Source organism: Pristiophorus japonicus, chromosome 19, assembly GCF_044704955.1.
Source record: "Pristiophorus japonicus isolate sPriJap1 chromosome 19, sPriJap1.hap1, whole genome shotgun sequence".
NCBI lineage: Eukaryota > Metazoa > Chordata > Chondrichthyes > Pristiophoridae > Pristiophorus > Pristiophorus japonicus.
In genome coordinates this window covers 16,402,918-16,422,759 of record NC_091995.1, presented here as the reverse complement: position 1 = coordinate 16,422,759, position 19,842 = coordinate 16,402,918, and the positions used below count along the sequence as shown (strand labels likewise).

Here is a 19,842-nt window from a genome sequence, read left to right as displayed (position 1 = left end):
CGTACTAGTTTACTTTCATAATCTATCTTCCCTCTTTTAATCATATTTTTTGTCGTTCTCTGCTGGCTTTTAAATATTTCCCAATCCTCTGGCCTCCCACTAGTCTTGGCCACATTGTATGCCTTTGTTTTCAATTTGATACCGCCCTTATGTCCTTAGTTAGCCAAGGATGGTTATCCCTTCTCTTACAGTTTTTCCTTCTCATTGGGATATATTTTTGTTGCGAGTTATGAAATATCTCCTTAAATGTCTGCCACTGCTCATCAACCGTCCTATACTTTAGTCTATTTTCCCAGTCTACTTTAGCCAACTCTGCCTTCATACCTTTGTAGTCTCCTTTATTTAAGCTTAGGACACTGGTTTGAGAACCAACTTTCTCTCCCTCCAACTGAATTTGAAATTCAACCATTATATGGTCACTCATTCCTAAAGGATCCTTTACTACAAGATCATTTATTAATCCTGCCTCATTACTCATTACTAGATCTAAGAAAGCCTGCTCCCTGGTTGGTTCCGTAACATACTGTTCAAGGAAACTATCCCAGATACAGTCTATGAACTCCTCCTCAAGGCTACCCTGGCCAATTTGCTTTGTAAAATCAATGTGAAGGTTAAAATCTCCCATGATTATTGCCGTTCCTTTTTTACAAGCCTCCATTATTTCTTGATTTATACTCCGTCCAACTGTGTAGCTACTGTTTGGGGGCCTACAGACCACGCCCACCAGCAACTTTTTCCCTTTATTATTCCTTATCTCCACCCAAACTGATTCAACTTCTTGATCCTCTGAGCCATTTCTCACTAACCCACTGATCTCATCCTTTATTAACAGGGCTACACCACCACCTTTTCCTTTTGATCTGTCCTTCTGAATTGTAAAAATACCCCTGAATATTTAGCTCCCAGTCCTGGTCACCTTGCAACCACGTACCTTTGTAACTATATGTGAGGGTGGTGGTCATTCTTTCCCTGCACCTGTTGGTATGCAACCGAATGGGTCCCCCACACCCACCCACCCTCCCGCCCTCCCCTCCTCCATCCCACACAGGTTAAAATCCATCAACATCGTCCGCCAAGCCCCCAGGTTAAAAACTCATAACATTAGTCTGCAGCAGGCGGTGCACATCAATGAGCAGAAGAGTTACGTTTGAAAACTCTGAGCTTATCTTCCAGTTGTCTATCAGTGCTGTACTTTGGGTTCTCCAGGAAGTCCTACAAAAGGAAAAATACCTCAGTCATCATAGGAATCAGAGTTCGTGAGGAAAGCATAGGATTGTTGTACAGGTCGAACCGTTCTTATCTGGCACCATCGGGACCTGGCCTGTGCCAGACAAGGGGAGGTCATGTTAAATTGAATGGTATAGGTACTAAGCAAGGGGATATTGGGGCTGGCTGGCTTGGGGCTGGGAGTGCGGCAGAGAGATCATGGCGGGGTGGTGGGGGGTTGGGGGGCGAGGGTCGGGGAGGTGGATCGTGGGGTCAGGCCAGCGATTGCAGGAGTCGGCAGCGAGGAAGGACTTCAATTTGTTCAATTTGTTCATGTTGGAGGGCCGGGAATGGTCCCAGATGAGGGATGGTGCCAGATCAGGGAGTCCCGGATAAAGGAGGTTCAACCTGTACTATAAGAATATAAGAACATAAGAATTAGGAACAGGAGTAGGCCATCTAGCCCCTCGAGCCTTCTCCGCCATTCAACAAGATCATAGCTGATCTCCGTGGACTCAGCTCCACTTACCCGCCCGCTCCCCGTAACCCTTAATTCCCTTATTGGTTGAAAATCTATCTATCTGTGATTTGAATACATTCAATGAGCTGCTCCCTTGGGCAGAGAATTCCACAGATTCACAACCCTCTGGGAGAAGAAATTCCTTCTCAACTCGGTTTTAAATTGGCTCCCCCGTATTTTGAGGCTGTGCCCCCTAGTTCTAGTCTCCCCGACCAGTGGAAACAACCTCTCTGCCTCTAGCTTTACTTAAGTTATTAGATGACCTTTCCCCACCCCTTAAAGGTCAAGGCTGCCAGTCATGGGAAATAGGATGTTGCATTTCAGACAAACATTCTGACCAACAACAACTTTCATTTATCTAGCGCCTTTAATGTAGTAATGCAGTAAAACCACCATCTGCCAAAGCACAGGCCAGGAGTGTGATGGAATACTCTCCAACAACACTCAAGAAGCTCGACACCACCCAGGACAAAGCAGCCCACTTGATCCACTACCTTCAACATTCACTCCCTCCACTCCTGGCGCACCGTGGCTGCAGTGTGTACCATCGACAAGATGCACTGCAGCAACTCGCCAAGGCTTCTTTGGCAGCATCTTCCAAACCCGCCACCTCTACCACCTAGAAGGACAAAGGCAGCGGGCACAGAGGAACACCACCACTTGCAAGTTGTCCTCTAGGTCACACACCATCCTGACTTGGGACTATATCGGCCGTTCCTTCATCGTCGCTGGGTCACAATCCTGGAACTCCCTCCCTAACAGCACTGTGGGAGCACCTTCACCACACGGACTGCAGCGGTTCAAGAAGGCGGCTTACCACCACCTTCTCAAGGGCAATTAGGGATGGGCAGTAAACGCTGGCCTTGCCAGCAACCCCCACATCCCATGAATGAATAAAACAAATGTCCCGAGGCCTTTCACAGATGAGATTATCAGACAAAATTTGATGGGCGGTCAATGCAACATCGCTAGTTTTGAGTTACCACCTACGACAGATTTAAACTCCCGTGACTCGTTGCACCGTTTCCTTCTCGAACCCATTCTTTCCCATCATTTCCAAACTGTGCAGCTCGTCACTTCCCTCAGACATAATTTCTTTCGACAATCTCCAGGCTCTTGAAACCAAAGGTCTCACCTCATCTAACCACAGCTCCTTGATTTGTCTCACATCCATGGCCTCGCACCCCTCCGTATCTGTGGAACCTTTTTCAGTCCTACACACCTCGGCTGCCCGTGTCATACCCCACCCACACCAAGGCCCACTCACCCATCACTCCTGTGCTCGCTGACCTACATTGGCTCCCGGTTAAGCAACACCTGGATTTGGAAATTCTCATCCTTGTTTTCAAATCCCTCCATGGCCTCGCCCCTCCCTGTCTCTGTAATCTCCTCCAGCCACAGAACCCCACCCCCCCACCCCGAGATGTCTGCGCTCTTCTAATTCTGCCCCTTTGAGCACCCCTGATTATAATTGCTCAACCATTGGTGGCGGCCTTCCGTTATGTATGCAAACCTCACCAATGTGTAAAACTTGCCACCGGGGGCACACCTGTGGGAGACCTAAGGGTCACCTGTGTACCCTGGGCAAGCAGGTATGAAAGGCAATCCACCATGCTGCTTCCTCACTTTGGAGTTACATTAAGAGACCAAGGTCACAATGGTTTGAGCTTACAACACAGTCTTGTGGAGTTACTCAGAACATAACACCTTCTGTTTGTGTAGGCCCCAAACTCTGGAACTCCCTGTCTAAGCCTCTCCACCTCTCCACCTCTCTTTCCTCCTTCAAAACGCTCCTTAAAAGCTAACTCTTTGGCCAAGCTTTCGGCCACCTGCCCTAATTTCTCCTTAGGCTGCTTGGTGTCAAATTTCATGACTCATAATACTCCTGTCAAACGCCTTGTTAAAGATGCTATCTAAATACAAGTTGTTGTTGTTGTTGTTGCGATATCTCTGCACTCCTCCAATTCTGCCCTCTTGAGTACACCCTGCTTTCCATCGCCCCACCATTGGTGGCCATGCCTTCAGCTGCCTAGGTTCCGAGCCCGGGAATTCCCTCCGCCTCTCTCGCCTCCGTTCAGACGTTTCTTAAAACTTACCTCTTTGACTAAGCTTTTGGGTCACCTGGACTAATATCTCTTAATTGGATGTCGGCGTCAAACTTTGTTTGATAAGCGCTCCTGTGAAGCGTCCTGGGATGTTGTTTTTACAGCAACAGCAACTTGTATTTATATAGCGCCTTTAACATAGTAAACCGTCCCAAGGCGCTTCACAGGAGTATTATGGGACAAAAAAATTTGGCACCGAGCCAGATAAGAAGATATTAGCGCAGGTGACCAAATGCTTGGTCAAAGAGGGAGGTTTGAAGGAGCACCTTGAAGGAGGAAAGAGAGGTAGAGAGGCGGAGAGGCTTAGGTAGGGAGTTCCAGAGCTTGGGGCCCAGGCAGCTGAAGGCACGACCACCAATGGTTGGGCGATTATAGTCAGGGAAGCTCAAGAGGGCAGAATTAGAGGAGTGCAGATATCTCGGCGGGGGGGCGGGGGGGGGGGGGGGTAGTGGGGCTGTGCTTAAGGCGCTATATAAATGTCAATTGTTGTTGTGCTACCTTGTTCAGCCTTGATGTTGCCCCTCCTCTGCACTTAGGGGTTTTCCCCATCCAAAAAGGTCTACATCTGTCAGTCAGTAACACAAACATTTACTCTCTCTCTCTCTCTCTCTATTATAAGCTGTGACATTCTGCTCCGTTTTTAAAGCTTTAATTCCTTCCTCCTCCATGCAGCCGACCGCCACTCTCCCTACATTTAGCAGCAAGCACAAGGGCTTGTCAGATCCACTACGCACCCGCGCAGTGACCACACAGGAAATTGAAGTGCTTGGTCAGTGCGGCAGCAGAGACCGCGGCTGCCTGAGACATGGGCCTGGCAACCAGGCAAGAGAGCGCATGACCTCGACAGGAGAGGTCAAGTCCGTGTGGTCGGAGTCTGGTACTGTATTTGCAGCAACTCACCCGTGGCTCAGCGGGAGTAGCATTCTCGCCTCTAGGTCAGAAGGTTGTGCGGTCAAGTCCTACTCCAGAGAATGTGGGGCATATAATCTAGGCCAACACTCCCACTGCGGTTGAGGGAGCGCTGTACTGTCTGAGCCTCTGTCGCTCGTATGGGATGTTTAAACAGCGGCCCCCTTTGCCCTCCGAGATGGATTTAAAAGATCCCCCACCCACTATTTTAGAACCATAGACTAGTACAGCATAGAAGGAGGCCATTCGGCCCATCGAGTCTGCGCCGGCTCTTTCAAAGAGCAATCCAGTTAGTCCCATTCCCCTGCTCGTTCCCCATATCCCTGCAGTTTCTTCTCCTTCACGTACTTATCCAATTCCCTTTTGAAGGCTACTATTGAATCTGCCTCCACCGCCCCATCAGGCAGTGCATTCCAAATCCGAACCACTCGATGTGCAAAAACATTTTCCCTCATGTCACCTTTGGTTGTTTCACCAATCACCTTAAACCTGCGCCCTCTGGTGTTCGACCCTTCATAGAAAGGTCACAGCACGGGAGAAGGCCATTCGGCCTGTCGAGCCCGTGCCGGCTCTCTGCAAGAGCACATCAGCTAGTTCCCCCTCCCCCGCTCTTTTCCCCATGGCCCTGCACATTTTTTCTTCAGATACTTATCCAACTCCCTTTTGAAAGCCGTGATTGAGTCTGCCTCCACCACACTTTTGGGCAGTGCATTCCAGATCCTAACCACTCGCTGCGGGAAAAAGTTTTTCTTCAACTTTGGATCTTTTGCCAATCACCTTAAATCTGTGTCCTCTGGTTCTCGACCTTTCTGCCAATGGGAACAGTTTCTCGCTATCTCCTCTGTCCAGATCCCCATGATTTTGAACACCTCCATCAAATCTCCTCTCGATTCTCTCTGCTCCAAGGAGAACCACCTCAGTTTCTCCAGTCTATCCATGTAACTGAAGTCCCTCATCCGTAAAAACATTCTGGTAAATCTTTTCTCCGCCCTCTCTAAGACCTTCACATCCTTCCTAAAGTGCAGTGCCCAGAATTTGACACAATACTCCAGTTGAAGTCGAACCAGTGTTTTATACAGGTTCAGATTAATTTCCATGTTTTTGTGCTCTAAACCTCTATTCATGATGCCCAGGATCCTGTAAGCTTTATTAATTGCTTTCTTAACCTGCCCTGCAATCACTGGAAACAGTTTCTCTATTTAAACCCATCGTGATTTTAAACAACTCTATTAAATCCCCTTTTTGCCTTCCTGAGGAGAACAATTTTGTAGAAGAGCTGGGGAGTTTTCCCTGGTGTCCTGTCCAAAAATTATCCTTCAACCAACATCACTAAAACAGATTATCTGCTGTTTGTGGGAGTAGATCGAAAGAAATAAAGACAGAGAGAGAGAGAAAGGAGAGGGAAAGAGATTGAGAGGCAAAGAAAGAACTAACATAGAAACATAGAAACATAGAAAATAGGTGCAGGAGTAGGCCATTCGGCCCTTCGAGCCTGCACCGCCATTCAATGAGTTCATGGCTGAACATGAAACTTCAGTACCCCATTCCTGCTTTCTCACCATACCCCTTGATCCCCTGGGTAGTAAGGACTACATCTAACTCCTTTTTGAATATATTTGGTGAATTGGCCTCAACAACTTTCTGTGGTAGAGAATTCCACAGGTTCACCACTCTCTGGGTGAAGAAGTTTCTCCTCATCTCGGTCCTAAATGGCTTACCCCTTATCCTTAGACTGTGACCCCTGGTTCTGGACTTCCCCAACATTGGGAACATTCTTCCTGCAACTAAGTTGCATTGATATAGTGTAGAAAATGTCTGATTTGTTTAAGCATAAATAATGTTCATCTCACCCTTGTGAAACATTAGGAAAGCTTCTCGTCCCCGCTCTACTACCCAGCCAGCCCCAGCTCCGGGGCAGCTTAGGGAACATGCTTCCTGCCTGGTCTTAGCTGCTGATCTGTGGCAGTAAGCCAGTCAACACCACAGTTCTACAGATTCTGAGCATTTCAGACACTGCAACTGAAAGATGTCACGGTTAAGGTGGACGATTTTGTACATCCTGCAGCTCAGAACTACCAAAATGTCTAGATCACCCGTAACTCCAAATGGGGAGAGGTGGGTGAGAGGGTTAATCCCCTCCGTTGGGAACAGGCTGCCCAGTGTCTGACTGTGAATGGGGGAGAGGTGGGTGAGAGGGTTAATCCCCTCTGCTGGGAACAGGCTGCCCGGTGTCTGACTGTGAATGGGGGAGAGGTGGGTGAGAGGGTTAATCCCCTCCGCTGGGAACAGGCTGCCCAGTGTCTGACCATGAATGGGGAGAGGTGGGTGAGAGGGTTAATCCCCTCCACTGGCAACAGGCTGCCCGGGGTCTGACTGTGAATGGGGGAGAGGTTCATGAGAGGGTTAATCCCTTCCGCTGAGAACAGGCTGCCCAGTGTCTGACTGTGAATGGGGGAGAGATTCGTGAGAGGGTTAATCCCCTCCGCTGGGAACAGGCTGCCCAGTGTCTGACCATGAATGGGGAGAGGTGGGTGAGAGGGTTAATCCCCTCCACTGGCAACAGGCTGCCCGGGGTCTGACTGTGAATGGGGGAGAGGTTCATGAGAGGGTTAATCCCTTCCGCTGGGAACAGGCTGCCCAGTGTCTGACTGTGAATGGGGGAGAGATTCGTGAGAGGGTTAATCCCCTCCGCTGGGAACAGGCTGCCCAGTGTCTGACTGTGAATGGGGGAGAGGTTCGTGAGAGGGTTAATCCCTTCCGCTGGGAACAGGCTGCCCAGTGTTTGACTGTGAATGGGGGAGAGATTCGTGAGAGGGTTAATCCCCTCCGCTGGGAACAGGCTGCCCCGGCGTCTGACTGTGAATGGGGGAGAGGTTCGTGAGAGGGTTAATCCCCTCCGCTGGGAACAGGCTGCCCGGGGTCTGACTGTGAATGGGGGAGAGATTCGTGAGAGGGTTAATCCCCTCCGCTGGGAACAGGCTGCCCAGTGTCTGACTGTGAATGGGGGAGAGATTCGTGAGAGGGTTAATCCCCTCCGCTGGGAACAGGCTGCCCAGTGTCTGACTGTGAATGGGGGAGAGGTTCGTGAGAGGGTTAATCCCCTCCACTGGGAACAGGCTGCCCCAGCGTCTGACTGTGAATGGGGGAGAGGTTCGTGAGAGGGTTAATCCCCTCCACTGGGAACAGGCTGCCCCGGCGTCTGACTGTGAATGGGGGAGAGGTGGGTGAGAGGTTGAAAGAGTTTATTTATACTGATTGAGTCACTGGGGGACTTCCTCAATTTAATAGTTCATAATATTCATTGTAACATTATATTAAAGCTGACATCTGGAACAAAACATTATCTTGGCAACTGACTCCTTGTTGCATGTTCCTCCCATTCAATCACTGCTGACCTTTGTATTATTGTGCTGCCTTTCACATCCTCTGAACTTCCAAAGTGCTTTGCAGTCATTGTTTGGCTTTGTAGGCAAATGTGGAAGTTGTATTGTGCATAGCGAGAGCCCACACACATCACTGAGATGTACATGACCGGTTAATCTGTTTTCTTATTTTGTTTGGTGAAGCAGTTTAAGAGATAAATGTTGTCCAGGACACACTGGGAGAAATCCCCTGCTCTGAACTTTCGAGTCCACCTGAGAGGACAGATTTAGTATTACTGCTCACCTGAGGGACAATGGAGAGGCCCCATAGCACCTCACTGGGAGTGCTGGCCTGAAATGTTGTGCTCAAGTCTCTGGAATCGGGCTTGAGCCCAATGACCATCTGACTCACACGCAGTTACACTCTCTCCAAATGGGTGTTGAACGTGTCACAATTAAAAACAAATAATGGGGCTGAAATTGCGGTCGGAGGCTTCCCGCGGGCACCTGCCTCCGACCTGAAACTTTTCTCCGAATCTACCTGGCGGTCAGGGAGGAGGGTGGGATTCCGGTGGGGAGGCCTTCTCTTCCCGCGCTGCGAAGCGCGCTCCTGTCCTCCAGGTTCCCACGCAGAAAATGCAGCCATGTGTGACTGCTCAACCAATCAGGTACAGTATTTCACAGCTTTCTCGTTCATAGCAATGAGAACTCCGTAACTACGAGTTCTCATTGCTATTAATGAGGGAAAAAAAACAAACGCATAAAACACATATAATAAAAAATAAAAAACACACCTCACTCAATTGAAATTAATTTAAATTAAAGTTAATTTAGAGAAAAAACATTTTTTCGAGTTTTCAAAAAGTTTTTTTTAATTATAGTTAAAAATAAATGTAACATGGTGGGCAGAGTTTTTAAAACGAATAAGTGTTTTTTAAATTTAATGTAATTATATTTTTGTATGTTTTTAAGCTCTTACGCCTGCAAAAGTAGGCTATACGCCTGCTTTTATCAGGCGCAAGAATTTTGAGGACATTTGCTGTGCAAGATATGGGTAAGTACCGCAATCTTGCCCTTGCAAATGTTCTCGCTCCCGATATACGGATGATCTGTCATGACAGATTGGGAAAGCTTGTTTTCGGCGTTTGCGCATGGTGCACTGAAAACCGGCTTTTGCGATGCTTTCCCGGGTCCGTGGACACTCAGTATGGACCCGGGGAGGCTGGGATTTCAGCGCCATTTTCTTTTCCCAGTTTCCTCCTTCTCCTCTGAAGGCAGGGCACCATGTTGGAGTCTGTTTCTCTCTCTGGTACTTTGCACAAGTCACCATTTTAGATGTGCGCGCCTCAGCAATGAGAGGTTGCTTTCCCTCTGGGTTCACGACGCAGTGACGCTAGATGCTGGGTATGGGTTGTGGCGGGGGGGGGGGAGTGCAGGGGTCGGGGGGTGGGGGGCGATGGGGAATGCCGGGAAATATAGCTGCTGCCCAATAACCATGGGTCCAAGCCATTTTCACACCTGCCTTAATCTTCTGGGCCATATGGGGGCACACACATTATAGGCCTGCCCACAAATAACAACATAAGAAATAGAAGCAGGTGTGGGCCATTTGGCCTCTCGAGCCTGCTCCGCCATTCAATAAGATCATGGCTGATCTGATCTTGGACACAGCTCCACTTCCCTGCCCGCTCCCTATAACCCTTTACTCCCGTATTGCTCAAAAATCTGTCTATCTCTGCCTTAAATATATTCAATGATCCAGTCTCCACAGCTCTCTGAGGCTTGGAATTCCACAGATTTACAACCCTCAGAGAAGAAATTCCTCCTTATCTCAGTTTTAAATGGGTGGCCCCTTATTCTGAGACTATGTCCCCTAGTTCTAGATTCCCCATAAGTGGAAACATTCTCTCTGCATCTACCTTGTTGAGCCCCCTCATTATCTTATATGTTTCAATAAAGTCACCTCTCATTCTTTTAAACTCCAGTGAGTACAGGCCCAACCTGCTCAACCTTTCTTCATAAGTCAACCCCTTCATCCCTGGAATCAACCTCTTGAAGCTTTTCTGAACTGCCTCCATCCCTCCTTAAATAAGAAGACCAAAACTGTACGCAGTATTCTAGGTGTGGCCTCACCAATACACTGTACAGTTGTTGCAGGATTTCTCTGCTTTTATACTCTATCCCCCTTGCAATAAAGGTTAACATTCCATTTGCCTTCCCGATTAGTTGCTGTACCTGTATACTAACTTTTTGTGTTTCATGTACAAGGATCCCAGGTTCCTCTGTAATGCAGCATTTTGTAATTTTTCTCCATTTAAATAATAATTTGCTTTCATTTTTTTCTGCCAAAGTGGATAACCTCACACTTACCCACATTATACTCCATCTGCCAAATGTTTTCCCACTCACTTAGCCTGTCTATATGTCTTTGCAGATATTTCTGTCCTCCTCACAACTTGCTTTGTAGGGTGCTACATTCTAGCACTTCCCACAAATAGGCCCCCAGTATAGGCCTGCCCAGACATAGAAAGGCACGTGCAAATCCAAGAAAGGCATCAGAGGATGACATTCCCTCATTTGCTCTTTACTCTGAATCTAACATGTGCTGTACCTGTCCTGGGAGTGATTGATGGGACAGTGTAGAGGAAGCTTTACTCTGTATCTAACCTGTGCTGTACCTGCCCTGGGAGTGTTTGATGGGACAGCGTAGAGGAAGCTTTACTCTGTATCTACCCTGTGCTGTATTTAAACTGGGAATGTTTGATGGGACACTGTAGAGGGAGCTTTACTCTGTATCTAACCTGTGCTGTACCTGCCCTGGGAGTGTTTGATGGGGCAGTGTAGAGGGAGCTTTACTCTGTATCTAACCCGTGCTGTACCTGCCCTGGGAGTGTTTGATGGGACACTGTAGAGGGAGCTTTACTCTGTATCTAACCCGTGCTGTACCTGCCCTGGGAGTGTTTGATGGGGCAGTGTAGAGGGGGCTTTACTCTGTATCTAACCTGTGCTGTATTTGACCTGGGAGTGTTTGATGGGATAGTGCAGAAAGAGCTTTACTCTGCATCTAACCTGCGCTGTACCTGCCCTGGGAGTGTTTGATGGGACAGTGTAGAACATAAGAACATAAGAAATAGGAGCAGGAGTAGGCCATACGGCCCCTCGAGCCTGCTCCGCCATTTAATACGATCATGGCTGAACCGATCATGGACTCAGGCCCACTTCCCTGCCCGCTCTCCATAACCCTTATTCCCTTATTGTTTAAGAAACTGTCTATTTCTGTCTTAAATTTATTCCATGTCTCAGCTTCCACAGCTCTCTGAGGCAGTGAATTCCACAGATCCACAACCCTCTGAGAGAAGAAATTTCTCCTCATCTCAGTTTTAAATGGGCGGTCCCTTATTCTAAGATTATGCCCCCTAGTTCTGGGCTCTCCTTTTAGTGGAAACATCCTCGCTGCATCCATCTTGTCAAGCCCCCTCATAATCTTATACGTTTCGATAAGATCACCTCTCATTCTTCTGAATTCCAATGAGTAGAGGCCCAACCTACTCAACCTTTCCTCATAAGGAAGTTTAACTCTATATCTTACCCGTGCTGTATCTGTGACTAGGTCATGCTGATTCTCGGTGCCTAAAATGGGAGTACTTTCACTTACCAATATTAACAACCCTTACCTCGATGATCACAAAAATACACAGAATAAATATTTATCTCGCGCTCCAGTGTTTCTGAATATATTTCCCTTTCTCTGTACCTTATTGATTGATTCTAGGCGGTCATCCTGTTGCGCTTTAAGGATTCCGTAGGCTTTACCACCTGAAACATTCACAAAACGGAAGCTAATATTAAGAAGGAACTTCAACAAGACCCTGCAGAGGCATCTTTATTCTGTATCTAACCCATGCTGTATCAAAGCCTTCTTGAAAAAGTGCAACATCCCCACCGGCACCTGGGAATCTCTGGCTGAAGACCGTTCAAAGTGGAGGAGAAGCATCCGGGAAGGTGCCGAACACCTCGAGTCACATCGCCGGGAGCAAGCTGAAGCCAAGCAGAGACAGCAGAAGGAGTGGGCGGCAACCCATGCACCCCACCCCCGTTGCTGCAACCACTGTCTGCCCTACCTATGACAGAGACTGTAGGTCCCGCATTGGACTCTTCAGTCACCTGAGAACACATTTTTAGTGTCGACTCCGAGAAGAAGAAGAAGAGGGAGCTTTACTCTGTATCTAACCCATGCTTTACCTACCCTGGGAGTGTTTGATGCGGAGAATGTAGAGGGAGCTTTATTTGTATCGAACCCATGTTGTACCTACCCTGGGAGTGTTTGATGCAGAGAATGTAGAGGAAGCTTTACTCTGTATCTAACCCATGCTGTACCTGCCCTGGGAGTGTTTGATGGAACAGTGTAGAGGAAGCTTTACTCTGTATCTAACCCGTGCTGTACCTACCCTGGGAGTGTTTGATGGGACAGTGTAGAGGGAGCTTTACACTGTATCTAACCCATGCTGTACCTGCCCTGGGAGTGTTTGATGCAGAGATCGTAGAGGAAGCTTTACTCTGTATCTAACCCGTGCTGTACCTACCCTGGGAATGTTTGATGCGGAGAATGTAGAGGAAGCTTTACTCTGTATCTAACCCATGTTGTACCTACCCTGGGAGTGTTTGATGCAGAGATCGTAGAGGAAGCTTTACTCTGTATCTAACCCGTGCTGTACCTGCCCTGGGAGTGTTTGATGCGGAGATCGTAGAGGAAGCTTTACTCTGTATCTAACCTGGGCTTTACATGCTCTGGGAGTGTTTTATGCGACAATGAAGGAAGTGCTTTACTTTGTGTGCAATCCATGTTGTACATGACCTGGGTGTGTTTAGTGGGCACTGCAGGGACTGTTTTACTTTGACTCTAAGCTGTACAGGTTATGGTATTTGAATAGTATCCCAGAAAAACAACCGGAACAGCTTTGAGATTGTTGTAAAAACCAAACTATTTCACTAATGTGCTTCAGGGAAGCTGGATTGCCAAAGTTATCTGATGTGGCCTATGTGCAACTCCAGCCTCACCCTACGTGGTTGAAAGTAAATGCTCTCTGAAGAGGCCTAGAAGCCACTCGGTTGTAAACACAAAGTTCAAAAATAAGGGAAAATCAGATGCACCTAGGCATCATATCAGGACAAGACGTAGACAACCACTACCAAGATAACCATATACAGTTCTCCTCACTAACATCTGGGGACTGGGAGAGATGTCCCACAGACTGGTCAACAGTCTGGCATAGGCCTACTCATAGTATAATATAGATCGACAGCACCATCCCTGGAGACATCCTGAACACACCAGGAGGATCGACACACCAGAGCGGGCTATACATTCAGGTAGGAATGGCCTGGGAATCTCAACATTCAGCTCCAGACCCCATGAAGTCTCACGCCTTCAGGACAAGGAAAGGTCATGCTGGGAGTGTTTTATGCGACAATGAAGGAAGTGCTTTACTTTGTGTGCAATCCATGTTGTACATGCCCTGGGTGTGTTTAGTGGGCACTGCAGGGACTGTTTTACTTTGACTCTAAGCTATACAGGTTATGGTATTTGAATAGTATCCCAGAAAAACAACCGGAACAGCTTTGAGATTGTTGTAAAAACCAAACTATTTCACTAATTCCTCGCCCACAACTGATGGATCAGTACTCCTCCATGCTCTGTACCTCATCACTCTTATCAGCCCAGACATAGAGGCAAGAGCTGAATGCCAGGGGAGAAGCCAGAGTAACTGTCCTCAACATCGAGGCAGCCATGGTATCAAGAAGCTCTTCGAAAAAAAACCCGGAAGTTTAAATGGGGGTCAAAGCAGTCCAGTGGTTTGAGTTATATCTGAGACAAAGCGAGACAGTTGTGGTTGTTGGAGGTCAGTGTTCACTGCCCGCAGGATATCGCCACAGTATTTCCACAGGGGAAGTGGCCTTCACACAACCATCTTCAGCTGCTTCATCGAGGACCTTCCCTCAACGCTGTCAGTAGTGGGGCTGCTTGATACTGATTCCACAATGTGCATTTCCATCCCCAGTAATCATAGAATGGCTACACAGCACAGAAGGAGGCCATTCGGCCCGTCGAACCCATGAATGCTCACTGCAAGAGCGTCTCAGTTAGTCCCACTCCCCCAGCCCTTTCCCCGTAGCCCTGCAATCTTTTTTCTTTCAGGTACTTTTCCAGCTCCCTTTTGAAAGCCGTGATTGAGTCTGCCTCCCCCATCCTCTCAGGTAGTGCATTCCAGATCCTAACCACTTGCCACATTAAAAAAGTTTTTTCTTATGTCGCCTTTGGTTCTTCTGCCAAACCACCTTAAATCTGTGTCCTCTGGTTCTCGACCCTTCCGCCAATGGGAACAGTTTCTCTCTATCTACTCTGCCCAGACCCCTCATGATTTTGAACACCTCTATCAAATCTCCTCACAATCTTCTCTGCTCTAAGGAGAACAACCCCAGCTTCACCAGTCTATTCACATAACTGAAGTCTCTCATCCCTGGAATCATTCTCATAAATCTTTTCTGCACCCTCTCGAAGGGCTTCACATCCTTCCTAAAGAATTGGACACAGTACTCCAGTTGCGGCCGAACCAGTGTTTTTTTTACGTTCATCATAATATCCTTGCTTTTGTACTCTATACCTCTATTGATGAAGCCCAGGATCCCGTAAGCTTTTTTAACTGCTTTCTCAACCTGCCCTGCCACCTTCAACGATTTGTGCAGATATACCCCCAGGTCTCTCTCTTTTCATGCACCCACTTTAGAATTGTACCCTTTTTTAGTTCATATTTCCTCTCCTCATTCGTTCGACCAAAATATATCACTTTGCATTTTTTTGCATTAAACTTCATCTGCCACATGTCCGCCCATTCCCCCAGCCTTTCTATGTTCTCTTGATTTAGGCAGTGCCGGCGGATCTGCTCTCTCCAAACCCGCCCGCAGTTGGTGGCTTCACCGCCGGGCAGGTGGCACTTACATGTTGTTGTTAACCACTGATGTTCTGGACTTTGGGTTCGGAATGACAATGGGAGAGCGACAGAAAATCATGGGTTTGTGCAGCGTGTCAGACAAATATGAACATAAGAACATAAGAAATAGGAACAGGAGTAGGCCATTTGGGCCCCTCGAGCCTGCTCCGCCTTTCAATAAGATCATGGCTGATCCGATCATGGGCTCAGCTCCACTTCCCCGCCCACTCCCCATAACCCTTTATTCCCTTATCGCTCAAAAATCTGTCTATCGCCGCCTTAAATATATTCAATGACCCAGCCTCCACAGCTCTCTGGTTGGCAATGAGGAAAAGAAGCAATCTTTTGGAAATGTTGCAAATCTCTCGAGTTGTTTTCCCTACGACAATAATTTTGAGTATATTTCCTTCTGCGAAGTTGCCAGTAGCTTTGGAGCTTGAATAAAAATAAATCTGTAACGCCCTGTCCTTCAAAGGTTTACACAATGTGGCAAAAACAATCGCAACCAGCATGGCAGATTCTTCTGTTAAACACGGAGTGGAAGTCTACTTAATGTAAATTTTCCACCGTTAACATTTCTATTTCACTTGCGGTAGGCATCATTTGTGCAAGGCATCATCAATAGTCAAAAGCACAGATATGTTTAGTTATGTAGTATCAGCCACAGCTCAATGGCTAGCACTTTCTCGCCTCTGAGTCAGCAGGCTGTGGGTTGGAGTCCCACTCCAGAGACTTGAGCACATAAATCTCGGCTGACACTCCCAGCGCAGTACTGAGGGGAGTGCTGCACTGTCGGAGGTGCCATCATTCGGATGTGATGTTAAACCGAGGACCCGTCTGCCCTCTCAGATGGACGTAAAATATTCCATGCCACTATTTCAAAAAAGAGCAGGGGAGTTCTCCCCGGTGTCCTGGTGCCAATATTTATTCCTCAACCAACATCACTGAAACAGATGATCTGGTCATTATCACACTGCTGATTGTGGGAACTTGCTGTGCGCAAATTACAACACTTCAAAAGTACTTCATTGGCTGTACAGCGCATTTGGGGTCGTGAAAGGAGCTAACTAAATGCAGTTATTTTTTTATTTTCTTGACGCTGTTGTATTCAGCCAATGCACCACAGGGACGGCACAGATTATAAAGGTGGCTGCAGAGGTAGTTATTTTGATGACTTGATTTTTTTATGGCATTGCTGTTTGCGGGAGCTTGCTGTGTGCAAAGTGGCTGCCATGTTTCCTGCCTTCCAGCAGTGACTATTGGCTGTAAAGCGCTTTGGGACGTACTGAGGCCGTGAAAGGCGCTATATAAATGCAAGTCTTTCTTTTTGTTTGCAGATTTCCAGATTACAATTCACCTAATATCATCGAAACAATCCCATTCATTGGACTGGGAGTCTCACTGTAGTGGTTGTTCAGCAACACTGGGGGATCAGGGTAGTGAGGGCAGAAACAGCAGATGGATGCACCTGTCGGATTAGACGTGGCTCAATGGGTAGTATGCTCGCCTCTGAGTCAGAGAGTTGTGGGTTCAAGTCCAGTCCAGAGACTTGAACGCATAAACTCGGCTGACATGCCCAGTGCAGTCCTGAAGGAGAACTGCACTGTCGGAGATGACGTCTTTCGGATGAGATGTTAAACCGAGGCCCTGCCTGTCCTCTTCGGTGGAAGTAATAAATCCCACGGCACTAGTTCAAACAAATGCGGTGGGAGTTCTCCCTGGTGTCCTGGGACCAATATTTATCCCTCAACCAACATCACTAAAAAATAGATTATCTGATCATTGTCACATTGCTGTTTGTGGGACTTTGCTGTGTGCAAGTTGGCTGCTGCGTTTTCCTACATTGCAACAGTGACTGCACTCCAAAAGTACGTCATTGGCGGTGAAGCGCTTTGGGACGTCCTCAGGTTGTGAAAGACGCTGTATAAATGCAAGTTCTTTCTTTCTTTCGAGCTAGCAACCTGCAGCAGTAACTGTGCCTTTCCTTTACTTAAAGGATTGTTCAGAGGCGCGATTAGGGCAAGCGACAGGATTACAAATAAATATCGGTAGAATCAATTGATCAAGAAAATGCTGGAAATCCGCAGTAAAAGCAGAAACTGCTGAAAATGCACAACAGACCTGTCAGCATCTGAAAAGGACAGAGGGAGAGCATTGATTTTTCCTACCTTGAGGATCCATCATCAGGCTTTTTTCCTCTCACGCTTTCTCTATCTCTCTTGGGACAGTAACTGTGTTTTTTTTAAAACAATCAGGAAACACTGAGTCCAGAGAGAAAGTTTAACTTCCTTCTGGTGATGTCACTGATAATTGCTTACACTTCAATTTTTTTTCTCGCCTTAAAAAGGCAATGTTCCTCTCTTGAATTTTGACAAGGACGTTGGTTGAAGTGAATCACGCAGCCTGGGAGTGCTTTAAGCCACAGTGACACAAATATAATGATCCAGATTTGATCCCGTGGTGTGTGCCGAGTCAGCTGATCTCAAGCGACGGGGAAGGAGGAGGGGAGAAGAGGGGGAGGGTGGATTTCGGGGGCGAAATTGGACTTGGCCAGGGAAGCAATAGCGCCGGAATTGCTTTTGCCGCCCGTTATGCCAGCCGTGGCTCCGTGGGTCGCGCCCGTGCTGACTGAGCCAGAAGGTTGTGGGTTCAAGTCCCACTCCAGAGACTCGAGCACAAAATCTAGGCTGACACTCCCAGCGCAGTGCTGAGGGAGTGCTGCACTGTCGGAGGTGCCGTCCTTCGGATGAAACATTGAACCAAAACCCCGTCTGCTCTCTCAGGTGGACGGCACTATTTCGAAGAAGAGCAGGGGAATTCTCCCCGGTGTCCTGGACCAATATTTATCCCTCAATCAACACCTCTGGTCATTCTCACATTGTGGGAGCTTGCTGTGTGCAAATTGGCTGCAGGGTTTCTTTCCTACATTACAGCAGTGCATTTCATTAAAAAGTTCTGAATTGGCTGTAAAGTGCTTTGAGGCATCCGGAGGTTGTGAAAGGTGCTATATAAATGCAAGTCTTTATTGGATATTTTTATACCACATGCTGGATATTCAGATCGAAATATAATGGGAAACCGAGGAGATATTGCATGTTTCGCGTCTTCGCCCGTCTCCGATTTCTCCCCGTCCTTGCCCAATTCTCTCTTCTTTGTTCTTTTGGCGACATCGGTAATCATGCTCTTTTGGAATGTGCTCTCTAGCAACAGCAGTTGGAGATCGTCCTTCACAATGGATGGGATGTCCTGAGACCCCCTCCCCAACCAACCCCCTCCCCCCTCCCCTACACATCCCTGCAAGAACCCATTGATGGGGCCTTATGGGAAGCCAATCGTAGAAACCGTGGGCATAATGCCCATAACGTTCAGCTCCATGAATGTCAATTAGTGGAAGATGACGGGTAATGCCCCTGCATTTTTTTGACAGAATTCCAGCTGCAATGGTGTGTGTTGGCAGGGCGGGGGACGGGGGCAGGGAGGGGGGGTGTGGTTCGTGGGTGGGCAGGTAGCCTTGATATCACTCACCAGGGATAGAATTTCAAGTGGCCACCAACGGGCAAAAGCTGGCATTGCGGTTCGGATTCCCATTATCGACACCACCCTATTTTAAAATCTGCTTTGAAGGCAAACTGCAAATGTAACGCCCATATTTAAAATAGGCAGACAAAAAGCAGGAAACTATAGACCAGTTAACCTAACATCTGTGATTGGGAAAATGTTGGACTCCATTATTAAAGAAGCAGTAGCAGGACATTTGGAAAAGCAAAATTCGATCAGGCAGAGTCAGCATGCATTTATGAAGGGAAAGTCATGTTTGACAAATTTGCTGTAATTCTTTGAGGATGTAACAAACAGGGTGGATAAAGGGGAACTAGTGGATGTGGTGTGTTTGGACTTCCAAAAGGCATTTGACAAGGTGCCACATAAATGGTTACTGCACAAGATAAAAGTTCACGGGTTTGGGGGTAATATATTAGCATGGATAGAGGATTGGCAAACTAAAAGAAAACAGAGAGTCGGGATAAATGGTTCATTCTCTGGTTGGCAATCAGTAACTAGTGGCATGACGCAGGGATCAGTGCTGGGACCCCAACTATTTACAATCTATATTAACGACTTGGAAGAAGGGACTAAGTGTAACATAGCCAAGTTTGCTGAGGATACAAAGATGGGAGGAAAAGCAATGTTTGAGGAGACAAAAATCTGCAAAAGGACATAGACAGGCTAAGTGAGTTGGCAAAAATTTGGCAGATGGAGTATAATGTTGGAAAGTGTGAGGTCATGCACTTTGGCAAAAAAAAAATCAAAGAGCAAGTTGTTATTTAAATGGAGAAAGATTGCAAAGTGCTGCAGTATAGCGGGACCTGGGGTACTTGTGTATGAAACACAAAAGGATAGTATGCAGGTACAGCAAGTGATCAGGAAGGCCAATGGAATCTTGGCCTTTATTGCAAAGGGGATGGAGTATAAAAGCAGGGAAGTCTTGCTACAGCTATACAGGGTATTGGTGAGGCCACACCTGGAATACTGCGTGCAGTTTTGGTTTCCGTATTTACGATACTTGCTTTGGAGGCAGTTCAGAGAAGGTTCACTGGGTTGATTCCGGAGATGAGTGGATTGACTTATGAGGAAAGGTTAAGTAGGTAGGCCTCTACTCATTGAAATTCAGAAGAAACATATAAGATTATGAGGGGGTTTGACAAGGTGGATGTAGAGAGGATGTTTCCACTGATGGGGGAACTAGAGGGCAT

General features: G+C 47.3%; 1 protein-coding gene across 1 annotated transcript in view; it reads right to left on the bottom strand.

Annotated features, from left to right (window-relative positions):
• The window catches only part of LOC139230377 (allograft inflammatory factor 1-like), a 40,183-nt gene extending 22,875 nt beyond the window's left edge, over positions 1 to 17,308 (bottom strand). The window contains exons 1-3 of the mRNA XM_070862206.1: positions 17,260 to 17,308; positions 11,857 to 11,918; positions 1,146 to 1,212 (exon numbers count right to left, since the gene is read on the bottom strand). Of these exons, the coding sequence (XP_070718307.1) occupies positions 1,146 to 1,212; positions 11,857 to 11,918; positions 17,260 to 17,275 (145 nt within the window). The 5' untranslated portion in view covers positions 17,276 to 17,308. The remainder of the gene's footprint in view (positions 1 to 1,145; positions 1,213 to 11,856; positions 11,919 to 17,259) is intronic.
• Positions 17,309 to 19,842: the final 2,534 nt, after the last annotated feature.